Here is a 21,057-nt window from a genome sequence, read left to right on the forward strand (position 1 = left end):
CGCTCCCAAAGGTGTGTTCAAGGGCCTCTAGGCAGTCCTTCACACTGACCCCAGGGTCAATGAGCTTCAGGGTGCGAATCACATCTAATGCTGGGCCGCCAAGGCTCTCTATAAGGCATCTTCGCTTTTCTGCATCTGGTACGGCCCACTCTTGCAGCATTTCAGTGGTATGCTCTAACCAGGGTTCAAACTCCTCCTCCCCAGCAAATAATCTTAACTTACGACAAGAATCTGACTCAGCATGGGGCAGCACAACCTTTTCCAATATTTGCCCCAGAGCTTTTGTCCAATCATCAGCCGAGGCTGCAGCCTCTGAGCTAGAAGCTGCTGAGCCAGGGCCCAACAAACCTGACATATTAGCCATTATACAAACAGTAATTTCCTCAAAATATAAGCACAAACAAAAAAAAATATAAATTGTTTCCCAATGTAGTGGATCACTCAACAGGTGCTTGCGAGGGGTACTGACCCAGGCGATCCCGGACGAGCCCCCAAAAATGTAACCCTTCTGCCCGTCAGAGTTGGCAGCAACAAGGGCCGGGTTCAATATCTAGGGGTTCCATTCCAATAACACAATGCAAACCGGCTCGAGCCCCCACCCAGTGACCTGGGACAAATATATACCACTCCCGCTGGGCGCCTCCAAGAGGCAATACTTCCCCTCTCGCAAGCACATAGTCTGAGTGTAGCAAAAGTCTTTTAATAACAGAGAGAAACAATGTGGCATTATGTTGGGGAAACACCACCAACAGGATTCATAACACAACCCATGAGCAAAAAAAAACCCACCCCAGGCAAATTGGGGCATGCCCTTTTCCCTTTGGTTCTTGAGTCCAGCAACCCCAAATCACCCAAAGTCCCAAAAGTCCAATGCCCCAAAAGTCTCTGTCCCTGGTCAGGGCAGCCCCAGAGTTCGAAAGTTTATCTGCGGAGCTTTACCTCCCAACCTGGGTGGAAATGGGACGGGGGGTAAGAGGCACCTTACGTGATCTGAAGCTGACCGCCCCATAGCTCCATAGCGGCGCTCCACTCCGCCAGCCGCCCCACAAACTCCTTCGCTCAGCTGCGCTCCGCTCCGCCAGCCGCCCCACGAACTCCTTCGCTCAGCTGCGCTCCGCTCCGCTCCGCCAGCCGCCCCACGAACTCCTTCACTCAGCTCCACGGCCCACAAGCAGCTCCTGCCATCCACACACTGCTCCGCGTCGAACTGCTTCACCAGCCGTCCCACAAACTGCTCCACAATATATCTTCAGGCTCCCCCACTACTTAACACAACACTCAGTGATTTCAGCTCTTAGGTGAATTCAGCTTATAATAGGGGAGCCCCAGTGCTAGTGCACTGTCAGCTCAAAGTGAGCTCAGCAGCCTATAACTAGACTTCTAATAAAATCAAAATTAGCTCTGATATTCCACAGTGGAGAGAGGAGGAAGTGCAATTAGCATGTAAGGCCCTCACCAAGGGGCCCATGCCACCAAGTATTAATACTTGTCCCCAGCCTCTCTCCATTCACACAGTTTTGGAACCCATGACCCTTGCCTAGCGAGTGCTACTTAGTTGATGGTGAATCCCTCCATCATAACAAAAGGCCACGTACAGTTCCAAGCACAGTTCCCATAATCAGGGTAATAACAATTTATTCTTCCTGCCCCAATAACAGAGACACTGGGGATCCCACAGCAGCCAAAGTGACCATTTGGGCAGCTATGGTCTCATTCTAGGCGTGGTGGGTGTGCCTATGCAAATGAGATCAGCCCCTGAAGTTCTTTTCCACAACTTGCCACACCTCACCACCAGATGTCAGGGTGGAGCTCATCCTGACACTGCTTACAGGTAAATCAGATGAAGCTAAAAATTAAATGGTTTCCAGACCACATTAGGAGACTGGAGCTGTGACTCAATGGCAGGGAAGTAAATAAAAAAGAATTTCAAAGTGAAAAACCAAGATTAAGCAGGTTAACCCCTATAATTAATACATTAACACAGAGATCTACCCCAAACAGTTAACTGCAGCAAAAAAGGGCACTCCTGCAATCCATTTGGCATGCACACAAAAGTAACAGGCACTGGGAGAAGAAATTCAGGTTTTACAAGAGCAGGTAACTAACTACCCGCACTCTCCTGTCAAAGTCAGGATAAAAACCAGGGGCGCGGTTTCCAACTGTGCAGGTTCCCAAACTGCTTTGACCCACCGAACCACACTCCGAGAGCATATCTAAAAATACAACCACCTTTCTCAAATATTTTTACATACACACCCACACACACTCCCTTTCCCCTGCTTCTCACTTCGGCTCTCTCTCTTTGTTTTAAAAGTTAATTATAGGTTTTACAGAAATCTCTAAAAGATAAAGCCATTGAAAACAGAACAAAAACAACACAAGGTTAAAAACTTTTACTTTAAATAAATCCAGTAGATTATATTAACCCTTCAGGAATGCAACAGCTGGAATTACTCCTAACTTTCTTGAAAATATGGTTGCCAAGCAACAGAAATGCAGACTTTGCTTCTAATCCTAACCACTGCCTAGATTTGAAACATGGGCTTTCCTTATTTCCAGATAGCAGAGTTTTAAAATAAAGTTTGATATAAAGTAATAAAAATGCCTTAAGTTACTAAAGTAATACAAGAAATCTGGCAAATAACTTAATACCAATTTTGATTAAAAGTTTTAAAGAAAAAGGTAATCCAGGAATTCCAGGATTCCAGGAAAGGCCACCCACCAGACCCCTATTACTATTCAGCTCATACCAGGGAAAGGCCCAGTGCAAGTAAAACAGTATCCAATCAAGAGGGAAGCCAGAGAAGGTTTACAGGAAACTATAGATCGATTCCTAATGTATGGTATTCTCCGGGAATGTCAGTCAGCCTGGAACACTCCCATTCTACCCGTACAGAAGCCTGATGGCACGTATCGGCTGGTACAGGACCTAAGGGCAGTCAATGAACGGGTTAAGACTCTGCACCCTTTTGTCCCTAACCCGTACACCTTATTGGCTTCTATAGGGGGACAGTATACCCATTTTTCAGTCCTTGATCTGAAAGATGCTTTCTTTACCATCCCAGTTGCCACCCCATCACAGGAGATCTTCTCCTTCGAGTGGGAGGACCGAAAAAGGGTTAAAAAGCAACTTTGCTGGACAGTGTTGGCCCAGGGATTTAAAAACTCTCCCACCCTTTTTGGCCAGGCTCTGGCCAGGGACCTACAGGAGTGGGATAATGAGGAGGCTCTCCTTCTGCAGTATGTAGATGATTTGTTAATTGCCACTGTGGGCCAAAAACCCTGTCTTAAAGCCACCGTGAGCCTCCTGAATTTTATTGGACTCCGGGGATATCGTGTAGCACGGAGTAAGGCTCAAATTGCCCTCCCAGAGGTACGGTACCTCAGGTTTCACATACGGCAAGGGGAGCGTCAGCTTTCAAGCGAAAGAAAGGAAGCTATCTGTCAAGTTCCTACCCCAAGTAACCGTAAGCGGCTCAGGGCATTTCTGGGTATGGCAGGCTTTTGCAGGATATGGATCCCAGAGTTTGGACTGTGGGCTAAACCCCTGTACAACTGTGTAAAAGGAGCAGATCATGACCCCTTCTATTGGACCCCAGAGGCTGACAGGGCATTTAAAATCCTGAAAAAAAAATTGATGGAAGCCCCGGCTCTGGGTCTGCCAGATCTCTCTAAGCCATTTCAGTTGTATGTACATAAACGAAGGGGGGTGGCGCTAGGAGTGCTTACACAGCTGTTAGGAGCATGGAAGCGTCCTATGGCTTATTTTTCTAAGCAATTGAATCAGGTTGCAAAGGGTTGGCCGGCATGTTTACGGGCGGTCGCAGCTACTGCCCTATTGCTTAAGGAAGCCGAGAAGCTAACATTGGGAGGGGTTATGCAAATCTATACTCCCCATATGGTCCGAGCCTTATTGGATGCAAAGGGAGGGCTTTGGCTCACCCAGGCTCGGATTGCTCGGTACCAGGCTAAGCTGTTAGAGAACTCTGAAGTCACCCTACAGCCTTGCCCCTCCCTTAACCCAGCCACTCTCTTGCCAAAAACAAAGGAACAGAAACATAACTGTTTAGAGATCATAGATGTCCAGTACTCCAGCCGTCCGAATTTAAAGGATGTACCTCTCCCAAATGCAAATTATGAGTGGTACACTGATGGTAGCAGTACTGTAATAGATGGGCAAAGGAGGGCGGGTTATGCTGTTGTGACCCTCCATGACACTGTGGAAGCTGAAGGTTTGCCTGCTGGGACCTCTGCCCAGCTTGCCGAACTAATAGCCCTGACCCGTGCACTTGAACTGTCAAAAGGAAAGCGGGTCAACATTTTTACTGATTCAAAGTATGCTTTTGGTGTGCTGCATGCTCATGCTGGCCTGTGGAAGCAAAGGGGAATGCTGACAGCCCAAGGCTCCCCAGTCAAGTACGGACCCCAAATCCTCCGGCTCCTAGAAGCTGTACAACTCCCCTCGGAAGTGGCAGTGGTACACTGTAAAGCCCATCAAAGGGAGGATCAAGATGTGGCCAGAGGTAACGCCCGGGCAGACAGAGAGGCTAAGCATGCTGCCACCCTACCATCCCCTCAGACTGAGAACGCCCATATGCATGCCCTTATCCCATCAGTAGGGGAGCTTCCAACCCCTCAGTACTCTGGGGAGGAGAGACAGCTAACTGACAAACTCGGTCTCCGGGAAAAGGAGGGATGGCTCCATTCCCCAGAAGGGCAGGTCCTCCTACCAAAGGGCCTAATCCAGCCAGTGCTGCAGAAACTACATCAAACCACTCATGCTGGCAGGAAAACACTTATCCAACTAATGGGAAAATACTTTATCACTTCCGGACTCCGACCCCTGGCTGCCCAGGTACAGGCGGACTGCTTAGTCTGCCAAAAGAATAACCCCCGACCGGGACATCCTGTGCCACCAGCTGCCCTAGAACCCACTCCGGGCCCCGGACAAGTGTGGCAAATAGACTTTACCGAGTTTCCCCGGACTCAAGGGTTCAAATATCTCCTTGTTATAGTGGATCGGTTCAGCGGATGGCCAGAAGCCTTCCCATGCTGTAACTGCACTGCCAGGACAGTGGCCCTCAAGTTTGTTAAGGAGATCATTCCTCGCTTTGAACTCCCCCTGTGGATGGAATCTGACAACGGGACACACTTTACGTCAAAAATCGTTCAAAGCATCTCACATGCCTTACAGATCCCCTGGAAACTCCATACGCCCTGGAGACCGCAAGCCAGTGGTGTAGTGGAGCGTACCAATCAGACCCTTAAACGGCATCTCTCAAAAGTGTGCCAAGAAGCCTCACTGCGATGGCCTGATGCTTTGCCCCTCGTCCTACTCCGTATCCGCGTTCTCCCAAAGGGTAAATTAGGGCTCAGTCCCTTTGAAATTATGTTTGGAAAAGCATGGCCCATGAATGGCACCCCGGTTCTGTCAGGGGAATGGGAGTTGGGTAATGTTTTTTTGTCACAGTATATGTGTTCCCTGTCCGCTGTTCTCTTGTCTCTTTACAGGTATACCAAGAATTCCCAGCCTCTCCCCTTGGACTCTCCCGTTCACTCCTTACAGCCCGGTGACTCCGTGCTTGTTCGTACCTGGAAAAACAAGCCTCTCCAGGAAAAGTGGAAAGGACCCTATACCGTCCTGCTGATCTCCCATACAGCGGCAAAGATCGAGGGACACAAGAACTGGATCCATCACTCTCGTCTAAAGGCAGTACCCGCCCCCTCGTCAGCAGAACAGTGGACCGTCCAACCTGCTGACTCCTCATCTAGTGACGATCTCGGGCTAAAGCTACTGTTTAAAAAACACAAATAGCGGGCACCTTAATGCTAAAATGGGCCCACCCAGGTACTGGAGACCCTGGGTTGGGAAGACTCTGGTCATAATTAATTGGGTAACATTGTTATTCTTTGTATTGGTATTTCCAAATTGTGCATATCGGGAGCATAACTCCTTTGTTTTGCTTGCGCACCATGTTGCTACTTTAACAAACCAGACTGATTGCTGGGTGTGTGCTCCAACTCCACTATCCCCCAAAACGGGAATGCCCCTTGACATGCTGCCCCTGACCCTAGCAGAATTAGCCACCACCAAAGAGCAGGAAAGAACGGACTCACCGTTCTGGAACAAGACCTCTTTACAGCAAGCCACCTATCAGGACCAGGAGTATTCAGTTGCAGTACTCACTGAGGGAGTGTTATGTTTTACCCGAAACCAATCTGATCCCTATGGGCATCCTGTGGGAAAGAGCTCCTGTGTTATTACACAGTGGGCTAATGGGTATTAAATAAAGACCAACAGGGGAGGCCAACGGTGTGGGTGTAATGGTTCCTCCCCTTTTAGGGAAACACTTACAAATAATCTTACCACAAAAAAGGGGTTTGGAAATGTAACTTGCCGTCCAGTTAATATCTCCAATGTAGCAAGCCAATGGTGGGTTTGTAGTGGTCCCTATGGCGAGTGTAATTTAAACAGCACAATTAGAAATGCCCCCACTTGTACCCAATCAGGAGGATGGGATGCCCCCCTAGGGGCATATGAACTGTTTGGAAAAGCAGCCTTAAATATCCCAGGAATCCCCTTAAGAAACAGTCCTTATTGGGCCCTACAGGGTCACTATTTTGTATGTGGCCGAAAGGCTTACAAGGTGCTGCCAGCCAACTGGACAGGTAGCTGTTATATAGCTCATGGAGTTCCTCATCTTTCCATAACTGCCACACTGCCCAAAGGAAAAATTAAAAATGCCCGAGACACCTCTGTTGAGTCACAAGAAAAGACCCTGTGGCGACTGACTAAGGCATTGGCGGGCAATATAAAGAATCCCCTCACAACCAAGAAGCTGGTAGGGTGCTCTGTACTGGGAATAGCGCCACTGTTTACCGGGCCAGCCCTGGCATGCATAGGCCGCTATACTGTAAGGCTGCAAATGGTACTTGAGAAAGAGGCCTTAAAGTTAAAGAACTCGGTTAATGATTTAGGGTCAGCAGTAAAAACATTAAATAAAAAGGTACAGCAGCTCAGGACATTTTCCCTCCAAAACAGGCTGGCTTTGAACTATCTCTTGGCATCCCAAGAAGGGGTTTGTGCCCTTATCGGGCCCCAATGTTATGTATATATAAATAATAGCAGTTATAAAATCTATAAAAAAATGGTACAGGCTAAGGCCCATGCCCGAGCCGGAGCACAGGTTGCCTATACTGCCCCAGAAAACAATTGGTTGCAAACCTTGTTTTCAGGCTGGGGTTTGTCGTCTTGGCTTGGTGGTTTATTTAGCCTGCTATTGAAATTTCTCTTTCCTGTACTGCTTGTATTACTGGTATTATGCTGTGCGGTATCATGTGTCAGGGCCCTTTTGCAAAAGTTAATAAATCATTCTCTTCAGGGCTATCACAAAGTGCTTATGCAAAATCATATTATAAAAAAATAAGTAGCCCAAGTAAAAAAACTCAGAGCCAAGGCTGTTGAGTGTTCTCAAAGGGGGGAGTTGTTGGGAACACTGGGGCATGGCCACTAGGTAACTCGAGGGGATGAAAGACCACAAGTGTCGATGAAGCCCCCTCGCACTAGGCCCCGGTGTCCTTGGCCCCCCCTCCTGCCTGGAGGCACTCGCAGCAGCTCTGTGTGCTAGGCCCAAGTGTCCTTGGCCCCCCCTGCCTGGAGGCACACACAGCAGTTATGCTGAGAATCTGCAACAATATGCTGCAGAGTCAGACTGCCTGAAACTAAGCAAGGCCACACAGGGGAGATATGGAAGAACAATGCTGAATAAAGCAGCTTTATGTAGAGTTTAACAAATGATACAGAGAATCAGGGAACTAGCTGGGAACTGGATTGGCTGGCTATATGGATACTTGAAGCAGCTTGCTATTGGATAAGTATGCTGGGAAAAAGGATGTATAAAAGCCTGTGTAACTTCCTGCTCTGGGTACAGGATTTGAGATTCAAATCTCCCTGGACCTTTTTGCAGCTTCAAATAAACTTTTCTGCTTCTCCAGCCCGTTGTGATTATTGGGTGCAGTACACCGGGTAACGAACCAACTTCAGCTGTTGTTCAGCCTCTCGGCCCTGGGTGCCGGCAACATTAACATAAAGCCAAGTTAAGCTGTGAGCAAGAGGCAGGCCCTGCTCAGAGTCCGGCAAGGAAAGGGCTGATGTTGCAAAAATACACATTCCTAAAAGGTCCTGGACACGAGAGATAGAAACATGTGCCAGGCTGGTACCAGAACACTCCGATACTTGCACATTCCACACAGATAACCAGGAGAGAGGCGGCACCCTAACGCGGAGAGGAGCTGGGCCTCAATGCGCCAGGAGTGAGGTGTAACTTGTTTGGCCCTCTGTATAAGAATGCACCCCTGAGGGGTTGTCTCTGTCTGGCCTAGGGGGCAGTGGAGAATCCCACCGCTGACTCAGCCCGTCCATTGTCAGGGAGCGCATATGTACGAGCAGAACTGCAGACATCTGATCTGGGGAGCTGGAGACTGTGTTTCGTTAGGCAAAATAAACCTGGCCGGGTGCCTTCGTACCTTATCGGAGTCTGTGATCACTGGGGGTTCTCTCGGGGTCGGCTGTGTCAGCGATCTGCGCAGAGCAGCACACAGAGGGAGCACACGCACGCAGCCGACTGTTATCAACATTGGGTAGAGCAGAGCACCACACCGGTGACGACTGACAACACCTGGTAGCCCTGCAGCCCTGCAGCCCCTGGCCCAGACAGACTGGGACTGCGTGAGAGAGGGGACGAGATACTGGGACTGCCTTGAAACAGGAAATAGGCAGGTGGCAAGAGGAGACAGGGGAAGGGACTGGCCCCGGGGCCCAGAACTGGTCAGTGGCAGAACTGAGGAAAGAAACCAGTTGTCCTGACCCCCAACCCAGTGTATTTGGGATCTAGACCAGCCCTTGAGTCCCCTCCCAGCTCTTGCTATCCCATGCTGTCTCTGTGCTTCTCTGGCTGAGAGGTCCAGGATCTCCCACGTTCCTGAAGCCCATCATTCAGACACAAGGTGTTCAACGCTGAAGGACTTTCTCTTCCTGGTGCGGATGGATTGATGGCCCAGGACAGGCAGAACGAACAGACTTCCGTGCACCCCACTCCACCAGGAAACATGCAAAGCAGGGCACGTCCTGGCAGCCCCACCACAGATGTGTCTGACAACGACTCCAGCGGGTTGGTCCTGGTTGTGCCTGTGGACGTGGCACACGCCAGCAGGAGCTGGGAAGGGGCGTAGGACTCTCAGCAACAAGCCAGGCCCTGGGCTGACATTACCTGATCAGCAGTGAGCACAGAGCTGGGATTTTGTTCCCCTTTATCCCACCGAGCTCCCACTTTGGTGAACCCAAGTCTGCCCGCGTTCAGAACATGCAGCTTCCCTGCCGCTGCCTCGGTCTCCCCAACACGGCCTTCTGTCTTGGGCGGGGGGTGTTTGACCCCCCGGAGCAGAACACCCCCAGCAATAGGGGTCTGTCTCTGCCCCATGACCCCACTCAGAAGCTCCATGCCCCTGGCTAGGCCAGTCTCACATGCAGACACCCTCGCTCCACAGGGGATGGGTCAGCAGCTGAGCCTCCCTCCAGAGCCATGGCCTGTGCGTGCCAACTGGATGGCTCTCCCCACACTAGCCTTGCTGAGATGCCAAGCGCCCCTGGCAGGGCGGCATCTGGGATTGCCCCCTGGCAGGCCGCTCAGACACGGTCAAACTCCCTTCCACACACAACACATCCCGGGTCTTAGGATGCTTGGCCCAGGCCTGGCCCAGGCCGTGACAGAGAGAAACAGTTCACCCCCTTCCTCTCCGTTCTCCATGCCTGCTAGCCTTACTGCCTAGGACCACTGGGGTTTTTTTGGAATTACTCAGCAAAGCCACCACACAGCCCCAGGGAGAGCGCCCCGGTCCCTTAGCCTGGCAGTGAGTGGCAGACGAGCGCCCCCTCTTGACCACTCCGAACAGAGCCCAGGCCCGGGTTCTCTCTTGGAGTCCCTGGGCACACTCTCAGGGTGCAGACCCTCTGCCTAGCACCTCTGTTGACAGCTTAGAGACACGGCGCCCTGCCCAGCCCCCGCAACCAGGGGTGACCCCTCAGACTCTCCTGTAGCTTAAACACCCCCCTGGCAGAGCTCCACCAAAAGGTGGGAGCCCCAGGAGGGCCCCCCTTCATCAGCCCCCCTGGGAGGTGGATCACAGACACACAGACACTGTGCACAGAAGTCTGACACATCTACACACCCCTCCCTACCCAACCCCTGCCTCAGTTTCCTCCCTGCTCTGCACTGGAGACATCTGGAGCCACCCAGGGGCCTTCTGCTGCCATTCATGGCTTGTGATCTGAACCGTGGGGCCAGGCCTGGGGCTGGGGAAGGCCCCGTCACTGTAAGCAGAAAATTCTCACCTAAACCCCTTGCTAGAAACCAAACACCTGAGAAAACCAGGAAAGTCTTTTCTTCTGGAAGTGGGGGATGGTGAATAACCTGGGCTGGGAGAAGGGGGAGTGCGACAGGGGAGAGTAGGAGGAGGATCTGTCTGTTGACAGGGGATGTCTGACCACAGTGATCGATTACTTGGGTGGCTGGGCCAAGCACGCACCACACAACTGGTGCTGCCGTGATGTTTACAGGCAGAAGCACGGGTCCCTCTACATGAGCTGAGAGTCACGCCTCCCAGTTAGGGCTGCCCAATGCCAGGTGTCTGGTTTTCAACTGGTACACGTGGTCGAATAGGGACCCTGGTGGCTCGGTTAAAAGTCCGGTTGGTGGTGCAGGGAGGCTCCTCACCCGGCTCGTTGCAGTTCCCAGAAGCAGCCGACATGTCCCTGCAGGGTGCGGCCTCTAGGCACAGGGGTGGCCATGGAGGCTCTGCAAGCTGCCCCTGCCTCAAGCGCTGGCTCCACAGCTCCCATTGGCCGGGAACCACAACCAATGGGATCTGTGGGGGCAGCGCCTGTGTATAGCAGCAGCATGTGGAGCCCTATTGCCGTGCCACTGCCTAGGAGCTGGAGGGAGATGTCACAACTTCCTGGGAGCTGCCTGAGGTCAGCGCCACCCAGAGCCTGCTCCCCGAACCCCATCCCGCACCCCAACCCCCTACCCCAGCCTGGAGCCACCTCCCACACTCCAAACCCCTCATTACTGCCCCCCGCCCCAGAGCCCGAATCCCCAGGCCAGAGCCCGCCCCCCCACCCACTGCCCCCACCCCAGAGCACACTCCCCAAACCCCCTCCCGCACCCCAACCCCCTACCCCAGCCTGGAGCCCCCTCCCACACTCCAAACTCCTCATTAATGCCCCCGCCCCAGAGCCCAAATCCCCAGGCGAGAGCCTGCCCCCTCCCACACCCCAACCCACTGCCCCCACCCCAGACCCCATTCCCCAAACCCCCTCCCACACTCCAACCCCCTACCCCAGCCTGGTGAAAATGAGCGAGTGAGCAAGGGTGGAGGAGAGCGAGTGAGGGGGATGGAATGAGTGGGGGCAGGAGCTTGAAGAAGGGGTGGGGCAGGGGGTGGGTCAAGGGTGTTCAGTTCTCTGCTCTTAGAAAGTTGGCAACCCTAAAGTTGCTGTGCGGACATACTTCCCTGTCACATCAGTCACGTGTGGGCACTGGCTCTGGGCACACACTGGTGGGGTGTCATTTCTGTGGTTGCCTTCAGATTTGCGCTGGTTGTTAGCTCCCTTAGAAACCTCACAGATGTTACAGATCCAGCTTAGAGAGGGGCAAACTGAGGCACCCAGACAGGAGGGGACCTGCCAAAGACAGGGGCAGAGCTAAGGCTAAAACCCAGGTGTCCTGGCACCCAGACCCAGGCATCACCCCCAGGATCATTCTTCCCACCCTCCACAGTGGAAAGGCTGGTGTCTGATCAGTGCCCTGAACAAGTTTCAAAAAGCAAAACGTAACCAGAGGCTGGAATGTGTCTGGATGAGGTGCAGTGACACCAGAGGGAGGGTTGTGTGCAACACGTTTGTGTTTGGGCAGTGGCAAGGATAGTGAATCTCCCGTGACGGACTCTGTGTGTGTGTGTGTGTGTGTGTGTGACATTTGCAGATATCATAGTTCACAGACGAGGTCTATGGTCTCCAAGAATACCATTTTTAAGTACTCACATGTGGGTTTTTGAAAAATACTTTAAAGTGATCACGGTGAATTTTGTGCCTCAGTTTGAAGCTGCCAAATTTCAATTTGATGACAAAAATGGGGTGTGTGAAAAATGGCTAAACATTTCCAAGACCCAGGTCTCTAAGATCACAGAAGCCACTCTGATCTGCTACGGCCCCATCTTGTCTTTCAGAATGACCAATCCAAGTTAGAGTCTCAGATTTCTAACCACTAAGCCACACTCCTCTCCCAGAACCAGGGGTGGAAAGAATCCAGGATTCCTGGGTGCTAACTTGCTACTGCTGACAAGTGACTGCTTGGGTAACCCACTGAGACAGCATTGCCCATGTCCTTCTTTGGTGGCTCCTTGAGGAAGGGGCCAGTAATTGCTCCTGGAGCTCAGAGAACAAGCTGGGGATCTGAGGGATTGAAACCTGGCTGCTGATCTATGCTGGGTGTCATAAATATAAAAGGAAGGGTAACCACCTTTCTGTATACAGGTTATAAAATCCCTCCTGGCCGGAGGCAAAACCGTTTCACCTGTAAAGGGTTCAGAAGCTAAGATAACCTCGCTGACACCTGACCAATGAGGAGACAAGATACTTTCAAATCTGGAGAGGGGGTGGGGAACCGTCTGTCTGTCTGTGTGATGCTTTTGCTGGGAACAGATCAGGAATGCAGCCTCAGAACTTCTGTTAGTTAGTAAGTAATCTAGCTAGAAAATGTGTTAGATTTTCTTTTGTTTAATGGCTGGTAAAATAAGCTGTGCTGGATGGAATATATATTCCTGCTTTTGTGTCTTTTTGTAACTTCAGGTTTTGCCTAGAGGGATTCTCTATGTTTTGTATCTGATTACCCTGTAAGGTATTTACCATCCTGATTTTACAGAAGTGATTCTTTTACCTTTTCTTTAATTAAAATTCTTCTTTTAAGAACCTGATTGATTTTTCATTGTTCTGAAGATCCAAGGGTTTGGGGCTGTACCAATTGGAGAGGATTCTTATCAAGCCTTCCCCAGGAAAGGGGGTGTAGGGCTTGGGGGAATATTTTGGGGGAAGACGTCTCCAAGCGTTCTCTTTCCCTGTTCTTTGTTTAAAATGCTTCGTGGTGGCAGCATACGATTCAAGGACAAGGCAAAGTTTGTACCTTGGGGAAGTTTTTAACTTAAGCTGGTAAGAATAATCTTAGAGAGTCTTTCATGCAGGTCCCCACATCTGTACCCTAGAGTTCAGAGTGGGGAAGGAACCTTGACACGAGGGCTGAGTGTCTTTTCCTTCTGGGTTTGTGCAGCGCCTAGCACGATGGGGCCTGGTCCAGGACTGGGGTCCGAGGCACTACCATGCTCTGGTTTCATGTGATTTGTTCAGTGAAAAGCCCCCTTGAAAACAGGTTTGTGCTTCACAACTTGGTCGCTGGGTCAGTTACGGTGTGAATCCCTGACACACACATGTCAGATGTTTGTCGCATGCTTTGCCTGTGGAAGCCCCAGGGTGGGTCTGCGGTCGGCCTCCTGCCCCACACACAGACCCGGGGAGTCTGTGACAAGGCTCAGCCTGCGAGCCTGGCGTTGTTGATCCAGTCCCTAGCATTGGCTGCTGTGGCAGCCAGCCCACGGGCAGGTGTCCCTCGTCAGCCTGCTCCATGGTGGTGTGGTTTGGTTCACACGGGAGGGCAGGGGAGAGCCCGGGCAGATCGGCTGGTGCCGCGCAGGCCTGGCTGCTCCTGGCCACAGCCAATTTCCCTGAGCGCTTTGGGAGGTGAGTGAAGATTGTGCACTACGTGCCCCGAACTGCCCCACTAACGCAGCCCCTGAGCAGTGACCCCTCTGCTTACATCTCCGTTACAGCAGCCCGTCCCACAGCCACACAGTGCATGCACTGGCTCCATCCTCGTGCCCGGACCCAGGAGAGTCCCTGTCGGTTCTGCCTTCCCTGCAGGTTCGGTGGCGCTGGGGACGGATAGTTCTTGGGTATCTGTCGGGGAAGGCCATGAAAGGAGAGTTATGGGCAGCATTGTGGGCAATGGGAAGCTGGGAACGGACGCACAAGTCTTTCCCTGTCACTTCCTGATTGTGGGGTTGAACGATCCTTGCAATTTTCCATTAAATAGAATTCTTTCTGATTGCTACAATCCCATCCCTGCGCATTGTCCAGATTTTAAAGCTTTACTGGGTTTCTCTTGTGTTTGATTGGAGCCGCCTTCCTGGAACAGAAACCCGTTTCTTCTCCTCTGAATTGTCTTATGAAGCACGGGCTTTAGCAACAGGCATCTGACCCGCCCAGAGCCCACAGGGCAGATCTGCCCTGACCCCTTCTCATCCCCCTCTGAGCTTCCCTCCCGTCAGATCCAGCCAGTGGGGGGCCGGCAGGGCAAACTGGGGTCTGCCCACTGTGTTTTTCATGTGTCTACCTCACATCACCAGCAGATGGCAGCAGATGGCCAGGGTGATCCATGGCGAACTGGGTGTCTGGGAAAGGCTGCCCTGCTTCTCTCCCAAGGGAGTGAGCTCTGTGCCAGGGGTCTGGGCTCAGGGGGAGCCCCAGGCAAAAAGTGGGGGCCCAGGCCTGGCCCGATGAAGGAGGCATTGCCAGGGAGACTGGGAGGCTTCCCACGCTGTGTAAAGTCCAGACACACGGACAGAGAGGAGGGAGACAGACACATGGACAGAGACAAGAGACCGCAGGATGCTCCGACAGTTTATTGGTGTTAATCATTCAGGGTGGGGGGGAAGCCACAAAATTACAGGCCTTGAGAGAAGAAATGTCCCACCCCCTCCACCCCCTACATCCCCTAATCCCTCAAATCTTCTGACTGTGCCCCCTGTCCCACCCTCCCCCAACTGTACCCACTGCCCCGTCACCCCCCCCCGATGGAGCCTCCTAACCCTCCACCACCTTTTCCCCCTACGGCGCCCCATGGCCCACCATCCCCCCAACCCTCCAGCAGCGCCGTCCCCTACGGTGCCCCTTGCCCCACCCTCCCCAACGCCTCTGAGATCCCCGCCTGCGCTGCCTGCAGCCACACCGTCCCCTCCAGCGCCTGCCGCCACGCCGTCCCCTCCAGCACCTGCCGCCACGCCGTCCCCTCCAGCGCCTGCCGCCACGCCGTCCCCTCCGGCACCTGCCGCCACGCCGTCCCCTCCGGCGCCTGCCGCCACGCTGTCCCCTCCGGCACCTGCCGCCACGCCGTCCCCTACGGCGATTCCTGCACCACCTCACCCAACGCCGCAAACGCCGACTCCAGCGCCACAATCGCTTCACGTGCCTGCAGCACCCCCGTCCCCTATGGCACCTCCTGCACCACCTCACCCAACGCCGCAAACGCCGACTCCAGCGCAGCACCCACCTAAGGCGTCCGCAGTGTTTCCGAAGGAGCGCACTGTCCGACCATCCACCCAACGTTACGATGTCGCCCTCTGCCCCGCTGTCCCCCCAGCCCTCCAATGGAGCCACCTGCCTCACCAACTCCCCAGCCCTCCGAAGGTGCCCCCTGCTCTCCCCTCCAACCTCTGCTCTCCCCTCTGCCCCCTGCTCTCTCTCCTGCCCCCTGCCAGGTGGGTGCAGCGGCTGCCTCATGGCTCGCATCTCGTCCAGGCAGGCGTTGGGGTCGGTGTTGGGGTCGTTCCCCCTGCAGTCCCTGCAGCCCGTGGTGTCGCAGCGCAGCAGGGGCACGTCGGGCAGCCGGTGCCAGGCCTCCAGCAGGCTTTTGGGACCCAGGTCCCGGTCCTGCCGGTAGATCTGCCGGAAGACGAAGGCCTTGTAGTTGTGGTCGATGGGGCGGAAGGTGTCGCTCACCAGCCACAGGATGTTGTGGGGCCTCTTCCCCAGCAGACACGTCCCCGCACAGGGCGAGTGGACGGTGAAGAAGATCAGGCAGCTTCTCTCGTTGTAGATCTGGGCCAGGAGCTTCTGCACAGGGCTGTTCTGGTCACCCTGCTGCTTCATCCGGGGAGCCACAATGTGCCCTTCATCTGTGTTCTGCAGGCCGCCCACTTGGTTAATGGCCGCCTGCATGTCCCACAGCTTGTTCCTGAGCAGCACCTGTTCCAGACTAGATGTGTTCTCGCAGCTGGCTTTCTCCAGGCTGACGGCGAAGGCGTATTCAACAGCCAATCCATCCCTAAGCAAAGGCAAAGCGAAGGGCAGTGAAGAGATGTGGGGCTCTGAACAGCTCTGCCCCCAGCCCTGAGCAGCAAACTTGGGCTGGGTCGCACATGATGCTGTCACTGGCCGCTTCTAGGCTCTCAGGGCTCTAGCCTGGGTCGAGGGATGTTTGCTCCTTGGGAGAATGAAATAAACTTGGAGGGTGGTTTTAAGAAGAAACTGCCACAGGTGCCCCCCTGGGATCATCAGCACGGTGTGAGATTTGGTCCGTCAGCTCCCCAGGGCCGAGCGTTACCGCTTGAGCTCCAGGAGCAAACCAGAGCTTTTATGCGGAGCCACCGCAAGAGGGGGACGTGACACACAGTTGGCCCCGGGACACACAGCGATTTGCTGGCAAGCTGAAGGATACTGGAGATCGGGGCCCCCCATTTCTCCCCCCAGCTCTGGGAGGGGACTGTGACTGTGGTTAAAGGGAGGCTAACAATGGCACCTACATGTGGCACATTCCCTGGGAAAAGCTCTGTGTCTGCCCTCTTAGAGAGCTGGGTTCTCGTCCCACCTCTGGACTGGGGAGGGTTGAGGGGGTTCATGGCTGGCTGAGGTCAGGGCACAAATCTGTAAGGTCTGAGGCCTTTTTCGGCAATTAGCAACGGGAGCCAGGAAACAGAGAGTCATGTCCTCACATCCTCTCTACGTTATAAAATAACAATGTAACATTGGGCTGTGAAGGAGGCATTTCTGTCTTAATAGTCCCCACCATCACCAGGCTCTTAAGACCTTTAAAGAAAACTTTGTTTGACAGCGTTCAGCGGTCTGGCAAGAAACCATTTATCAGCAGCTGTCATTGTTCAATCGGTACTTCTATTGTTTTGCCCTTATAGTCTCCCACTTCTCTATTGTTTATCTGTATGGTCTCTGTCTGGTTCTTGGATGGTTTTTGTCTGGTGCATAACTAATTTTGCAAGATGTAAATCAACTAAGCTGGCGGGGTCTGATTGGGTAAAGAATTGTTTTGTAATGGGCTAGGGTTGGTGAAAAACAAAATTTTGTAGTATTTTAGTTTACCATTGGGAAAGGTACAGCTAAGCAGGACTCAAGTTTCACTATATAAACTGGGGTCCAAAAGGAAGGAAATTCTTTGGACACTAACTCCAAGGCACAGCTCAAGATCAGAGCCACTAGCCCTCAGCACCCTGCCAGCCCTCAATGCAGCAGCTGGAGCCCCAGATGACCTGTGACTGACTGGCCACGAGGAAAAGTTCCTCTGACTTATTGGGAGTGGTGAGCATCGTCTGCTTCCCCTGTGTATTCTGTTTTGGTAGCTGTTCATAAATAGAAGTTAAGGATATGACTGGGCAAGGCTCTTTCACTGGTAAAAGGCCCCGCAAACCTGCAGAAAATTATTCCCTGAGCCCTAGGAACTGGGAAAGCGCAGGGGTGCCTAAATTAACTTGGTTATACCTTGAGCCCACAGAAGGGTAAAGGTGGGTGGAGTGTGCAGATAACAAATGAGTAACAAGGGCTGTGATGTGCACTAGACAGCAGACTTGGGAGCAGAGCTCCTGGTTCCCAGCCCAGTGCACCTTCGCCTTAGCTACCATCTACTGGGAGGGAATCTTGCTCTGGGTGGACACAGCATAGGCTTGGGGGAGCACAGGTTTCACCTGTGGGACAGGGTTAGCCCTGCAGACCTTCATCCTCTAAGCTGAGACCCCCCCACCTCCTTCTGCAACCCCCAGCCTCCGGAGCAGGGGGTGGGAATGAAGCCAGGTTCATGGTGGCTTGTCCTATTAGAGGGCCTGAGCGCTATCATGAATATTCATGCTAATGCTCAGCCTCCCATGTCCAAATCTAACCTCCTCATCCTGATAATACTGGGGGGCACTTATCCTACAGGCCAGTTCTTTAAAGAGTCTTGGGTGCAAGGTATCTGGTCCTCATTTATTCCAAAGGGAGTGTACAGCAAGCACATGACTACTGCTGCTCAAAATTTTTCCTACAGAGCAGTTTTCCTTAGGGAAAGGCTGATTCAACAAAATCTGAATGTTCCAAGCGAATACATCAATTTTGTGTAGTTTTCGGATGAAAAATTATTAGAAGAATCTGTTTAGATTGAAACATTTGGTTATGACTCTTTTTTTTAACTTCTATTATGTTATATTGCTGTTTATAATATACAGGTGAAAACATCTGGACTTTCATTTATTAATTATATTATATTATATTATATTATATTATATTATAAAGCAGGAAAGTCAAGTTGCTGAAGCTGAAATGGAAATATTTTTATCTTTCTAAAATGAAATATTCAGATATGGTCTAACTGAAATCTGTTATTAATTTTTCCAAAACAAAATTTGGAATTCCCATTCTGTGGAAGTTTTCAAGTGTTAGTATTAATTTGTACTGAAAAGAAAATAGAAATTTCAGAATTTCCGAGGGAATTGGAGATCCAGATTTCAACCAGTTTTTCACAATAGTAATGAGACCCACCTCCCCACCACCCCCCTGCACCCCTAGAATTACTCCTCTCCCAGCTCCAGGCTCCATCTACACCTGCACCCCAGAATCACCCCTCCCAGCTCCAAGCCCCAGCTCCCCTGCCCTCCTAGCTCTGAGCCCCAGCTCCCCTGCCCTCCCAGCTCCAAGCCCCAGCTCCCCTGCCCTCCAAGCTCCAAGCCCCAGCTCCCCCTGCATCCCAGAATCACCCCTCCCAGCTCTGCCATGCACTGAGCCACCTGTGCCATAGAACATCACAGAGGGCAAACGTGAAGCATCATCCCCCCTTTTTCCTTCATTTACCACCCAGGGAGGGCAGAGGGGTCACAGACAGATGGGAAATGCCCCACTGGGGCCTCACTCACTTATCTATATGATCCACAATCTCTCCAAGCATGACGGGGTTGCTGCTTCCGACAGTCTCTGGCCCGAAGCAGAGGAGAAGGGGCAGCAGCAGGAGTCCAGCCCTGAGCATCCGCCCCGACACCTGCACAGGACCCCACAGCGTCAGCACCCCCGAGCCTGGGCACAGACCCAGAGCCTGCCAACCCACATCGCCTAACCCCTGATGTGCCACAGACAGGAGAGGGGGCATGGGATAACCCCCTGGAGATTGATGGGATGTGGTGTGAATGGCAAACAGGTCTTCCATGGGGCTCTATGGGCCAGGAGGGGGGAAAAAGGGGGACTCACCTCGGATTCCATAGGGCAGGAGGTGGGGGGATGCCTCACCTGTGTTTCCGTGGGGCAGGAGGAGGTGGGAGGGCCTCATGAGGGTTGTCATGGGGCAGGAGGTGAGGGTTAGAGGGGATTCACCAGGGTTTCCATGGGACAGGAGGTGGGGGGGATGTCTCACAAGCGTTTCCATGGGGCAGAAGGTAAGGCACAGGGGGGATACACCAGGGTTTCCATGGGGCAGAGGGAGATGGGGGACTCACAAGGGTTGCCATGGGGCAGGAGATGAGGGGCAGTGGGGACTCACCAGGGTTTCCATGGTGCCGGAGCAGGAGGTACCATCACCCACTGACGGATGCTCACACCAGACCCCAAGGATGGGCTATCATCTCCCAGCCCCTCTTCTTATAGGTCCAATCTCCCCCACCCCTCCCATGCAGCAGAGGGGTGGTGCCCACTCCTGCTGTCCCCGTGACCAGCCCAGGGGCAGGGGAGGTGGGTCTCAGCTACTTTATTCAATATTGCCTTGAAAGGAAACTCCATGGGGCTGAGCCAGGAGGGGTGGGGCAGACAGGGGAATGAGATGGGAAGTTGCAAGCAGCAGGGCAGACGTGGTGGAGGATGGGAGGTGGCGAGGGCACTGGGGCAGATGGGGGTGAAGGATAGGGCATGGTGATGGCCGGGGCAGACAGCAGTGAGGGATGGGAGGTGGCAAAGGCCAGGCAGACCCCTGAGAGTAGCGTTAGCCCTGTCTGGGTGGGGTTGGTTTTTGTCATGCTGGGGGTGATGGGATGAGGTTCCCAATTCTCTGCCTCAGGAGCAAGGCCAATAAAGCTTCAGAGCATCCCAGGGCCTCACATCTCTGTCCCTGTGTCTGGTTCTGTGGCCCTCTGTGCTCCAAGGCAGTACCCTGGCACCCCCATATTTACATGGTGATATCATTATGCTGTGTTTTGTACCCAACATGCCTTGTTAGCCATCATTCGAAAAGCCTTGCTCTGTTGAACATTAATATCCTGTCGGAGTGCATGCGCTATCACTGTATTGTACGGGAAGTGAAGTAGTTTTGGTCTGTGTGTGTCACTGAAAGATGTTGCGAAGTTGGGAACACCCACAATCAGCCTTTCAGGTACAACAATGGAGAAGCCAGACAGCACTGATGGCACGTTAAGGGGAATCCACACTCCCAAGGACCATCCCAGGATCTGTGTACAATGAAGGCTTCTCAGAGGGAGCCCATCGACAATGGACACGGCTTGTCTCATGTCATAGAAGATCTTTCCAGCAAGCTGGAAGAACCTATAAAAGAGGGGAAGTGGCTTTTGGCCTCTTGGCCCCACAACTCAACACCTAGAAGCACGTCTGGAGAACAAAGACTGTGAACAGGAGAGGTGGTCTCAGGCTGCAAAGAAGAATCCCAGCCTGTGTATTAAGGAACTCTACCATCTATCGGGGAAGACACTGCCTGGTTCAAATCCGGTTTAGTTTATAGAACTCAGACTGCAAATTTGTTTTATTTCTTAGGTGACTAACTTTGATCTCTATGCTCACTACTTATAATCACTTAATATCTGTCTTTCTGGAGTGAATAAATCTGTTTTATATTTTACCTAAGACAGTGTGTTTTCCTTGAAGTGTTTGGGAAATCTGCTCAGTGTTCAAAAGCATGTCTTCTCCACATTGAGGGA

At 52.5% G+C, this 21,057-nt stretch overlaps 1 protein-coding gene across 1 annotated transcript; it reads right to left on the minus strand.

The window, feature by feature from the left end:
• Window positions 1–13,932: 13,932 nt before the first annotated feature.
• LOC311511975 (uncharacterized protein) lies at window positions 13,933–19,733 on the minus strand (the record flags this gene model as incomplete). Its single annotated transcript, XM_084612947.1, has 4 exons — window positions 19,677–19,733; window positions 19,060–19,181; window positions 15,069–16,211; window positions 13,933–14,065 (listed from the first exon to the last, which is right to left on the minus strand). The coding sequence occupies exons 1-4, from the start codon at window positions 19,686–19,688 to the stop codon at window positions 13,933–13,935; spliced, it is 1,410 nt and encodes a 469-aa protein (XP_084469073.1). The 5' UTR covers window positions 19,689–19,733.
• Between the last annotated feature and the right edge of the window lie 1,324 nt (window positions 19,734–21,057).

Source organism: Lepidochelys olivacea (assembly GCF_965140295.1).
Source record: "Lepidochelys olivacea isolate rLepOli2 genome assembly, chromosome: 23".
Classification (NCBI taxonomy): domain Eukaryota; kingdom Metazoa; phylum Chordata; order Testudines; family Cheloniidae; genus Lepidochelys; species Lepidochelys olivacea.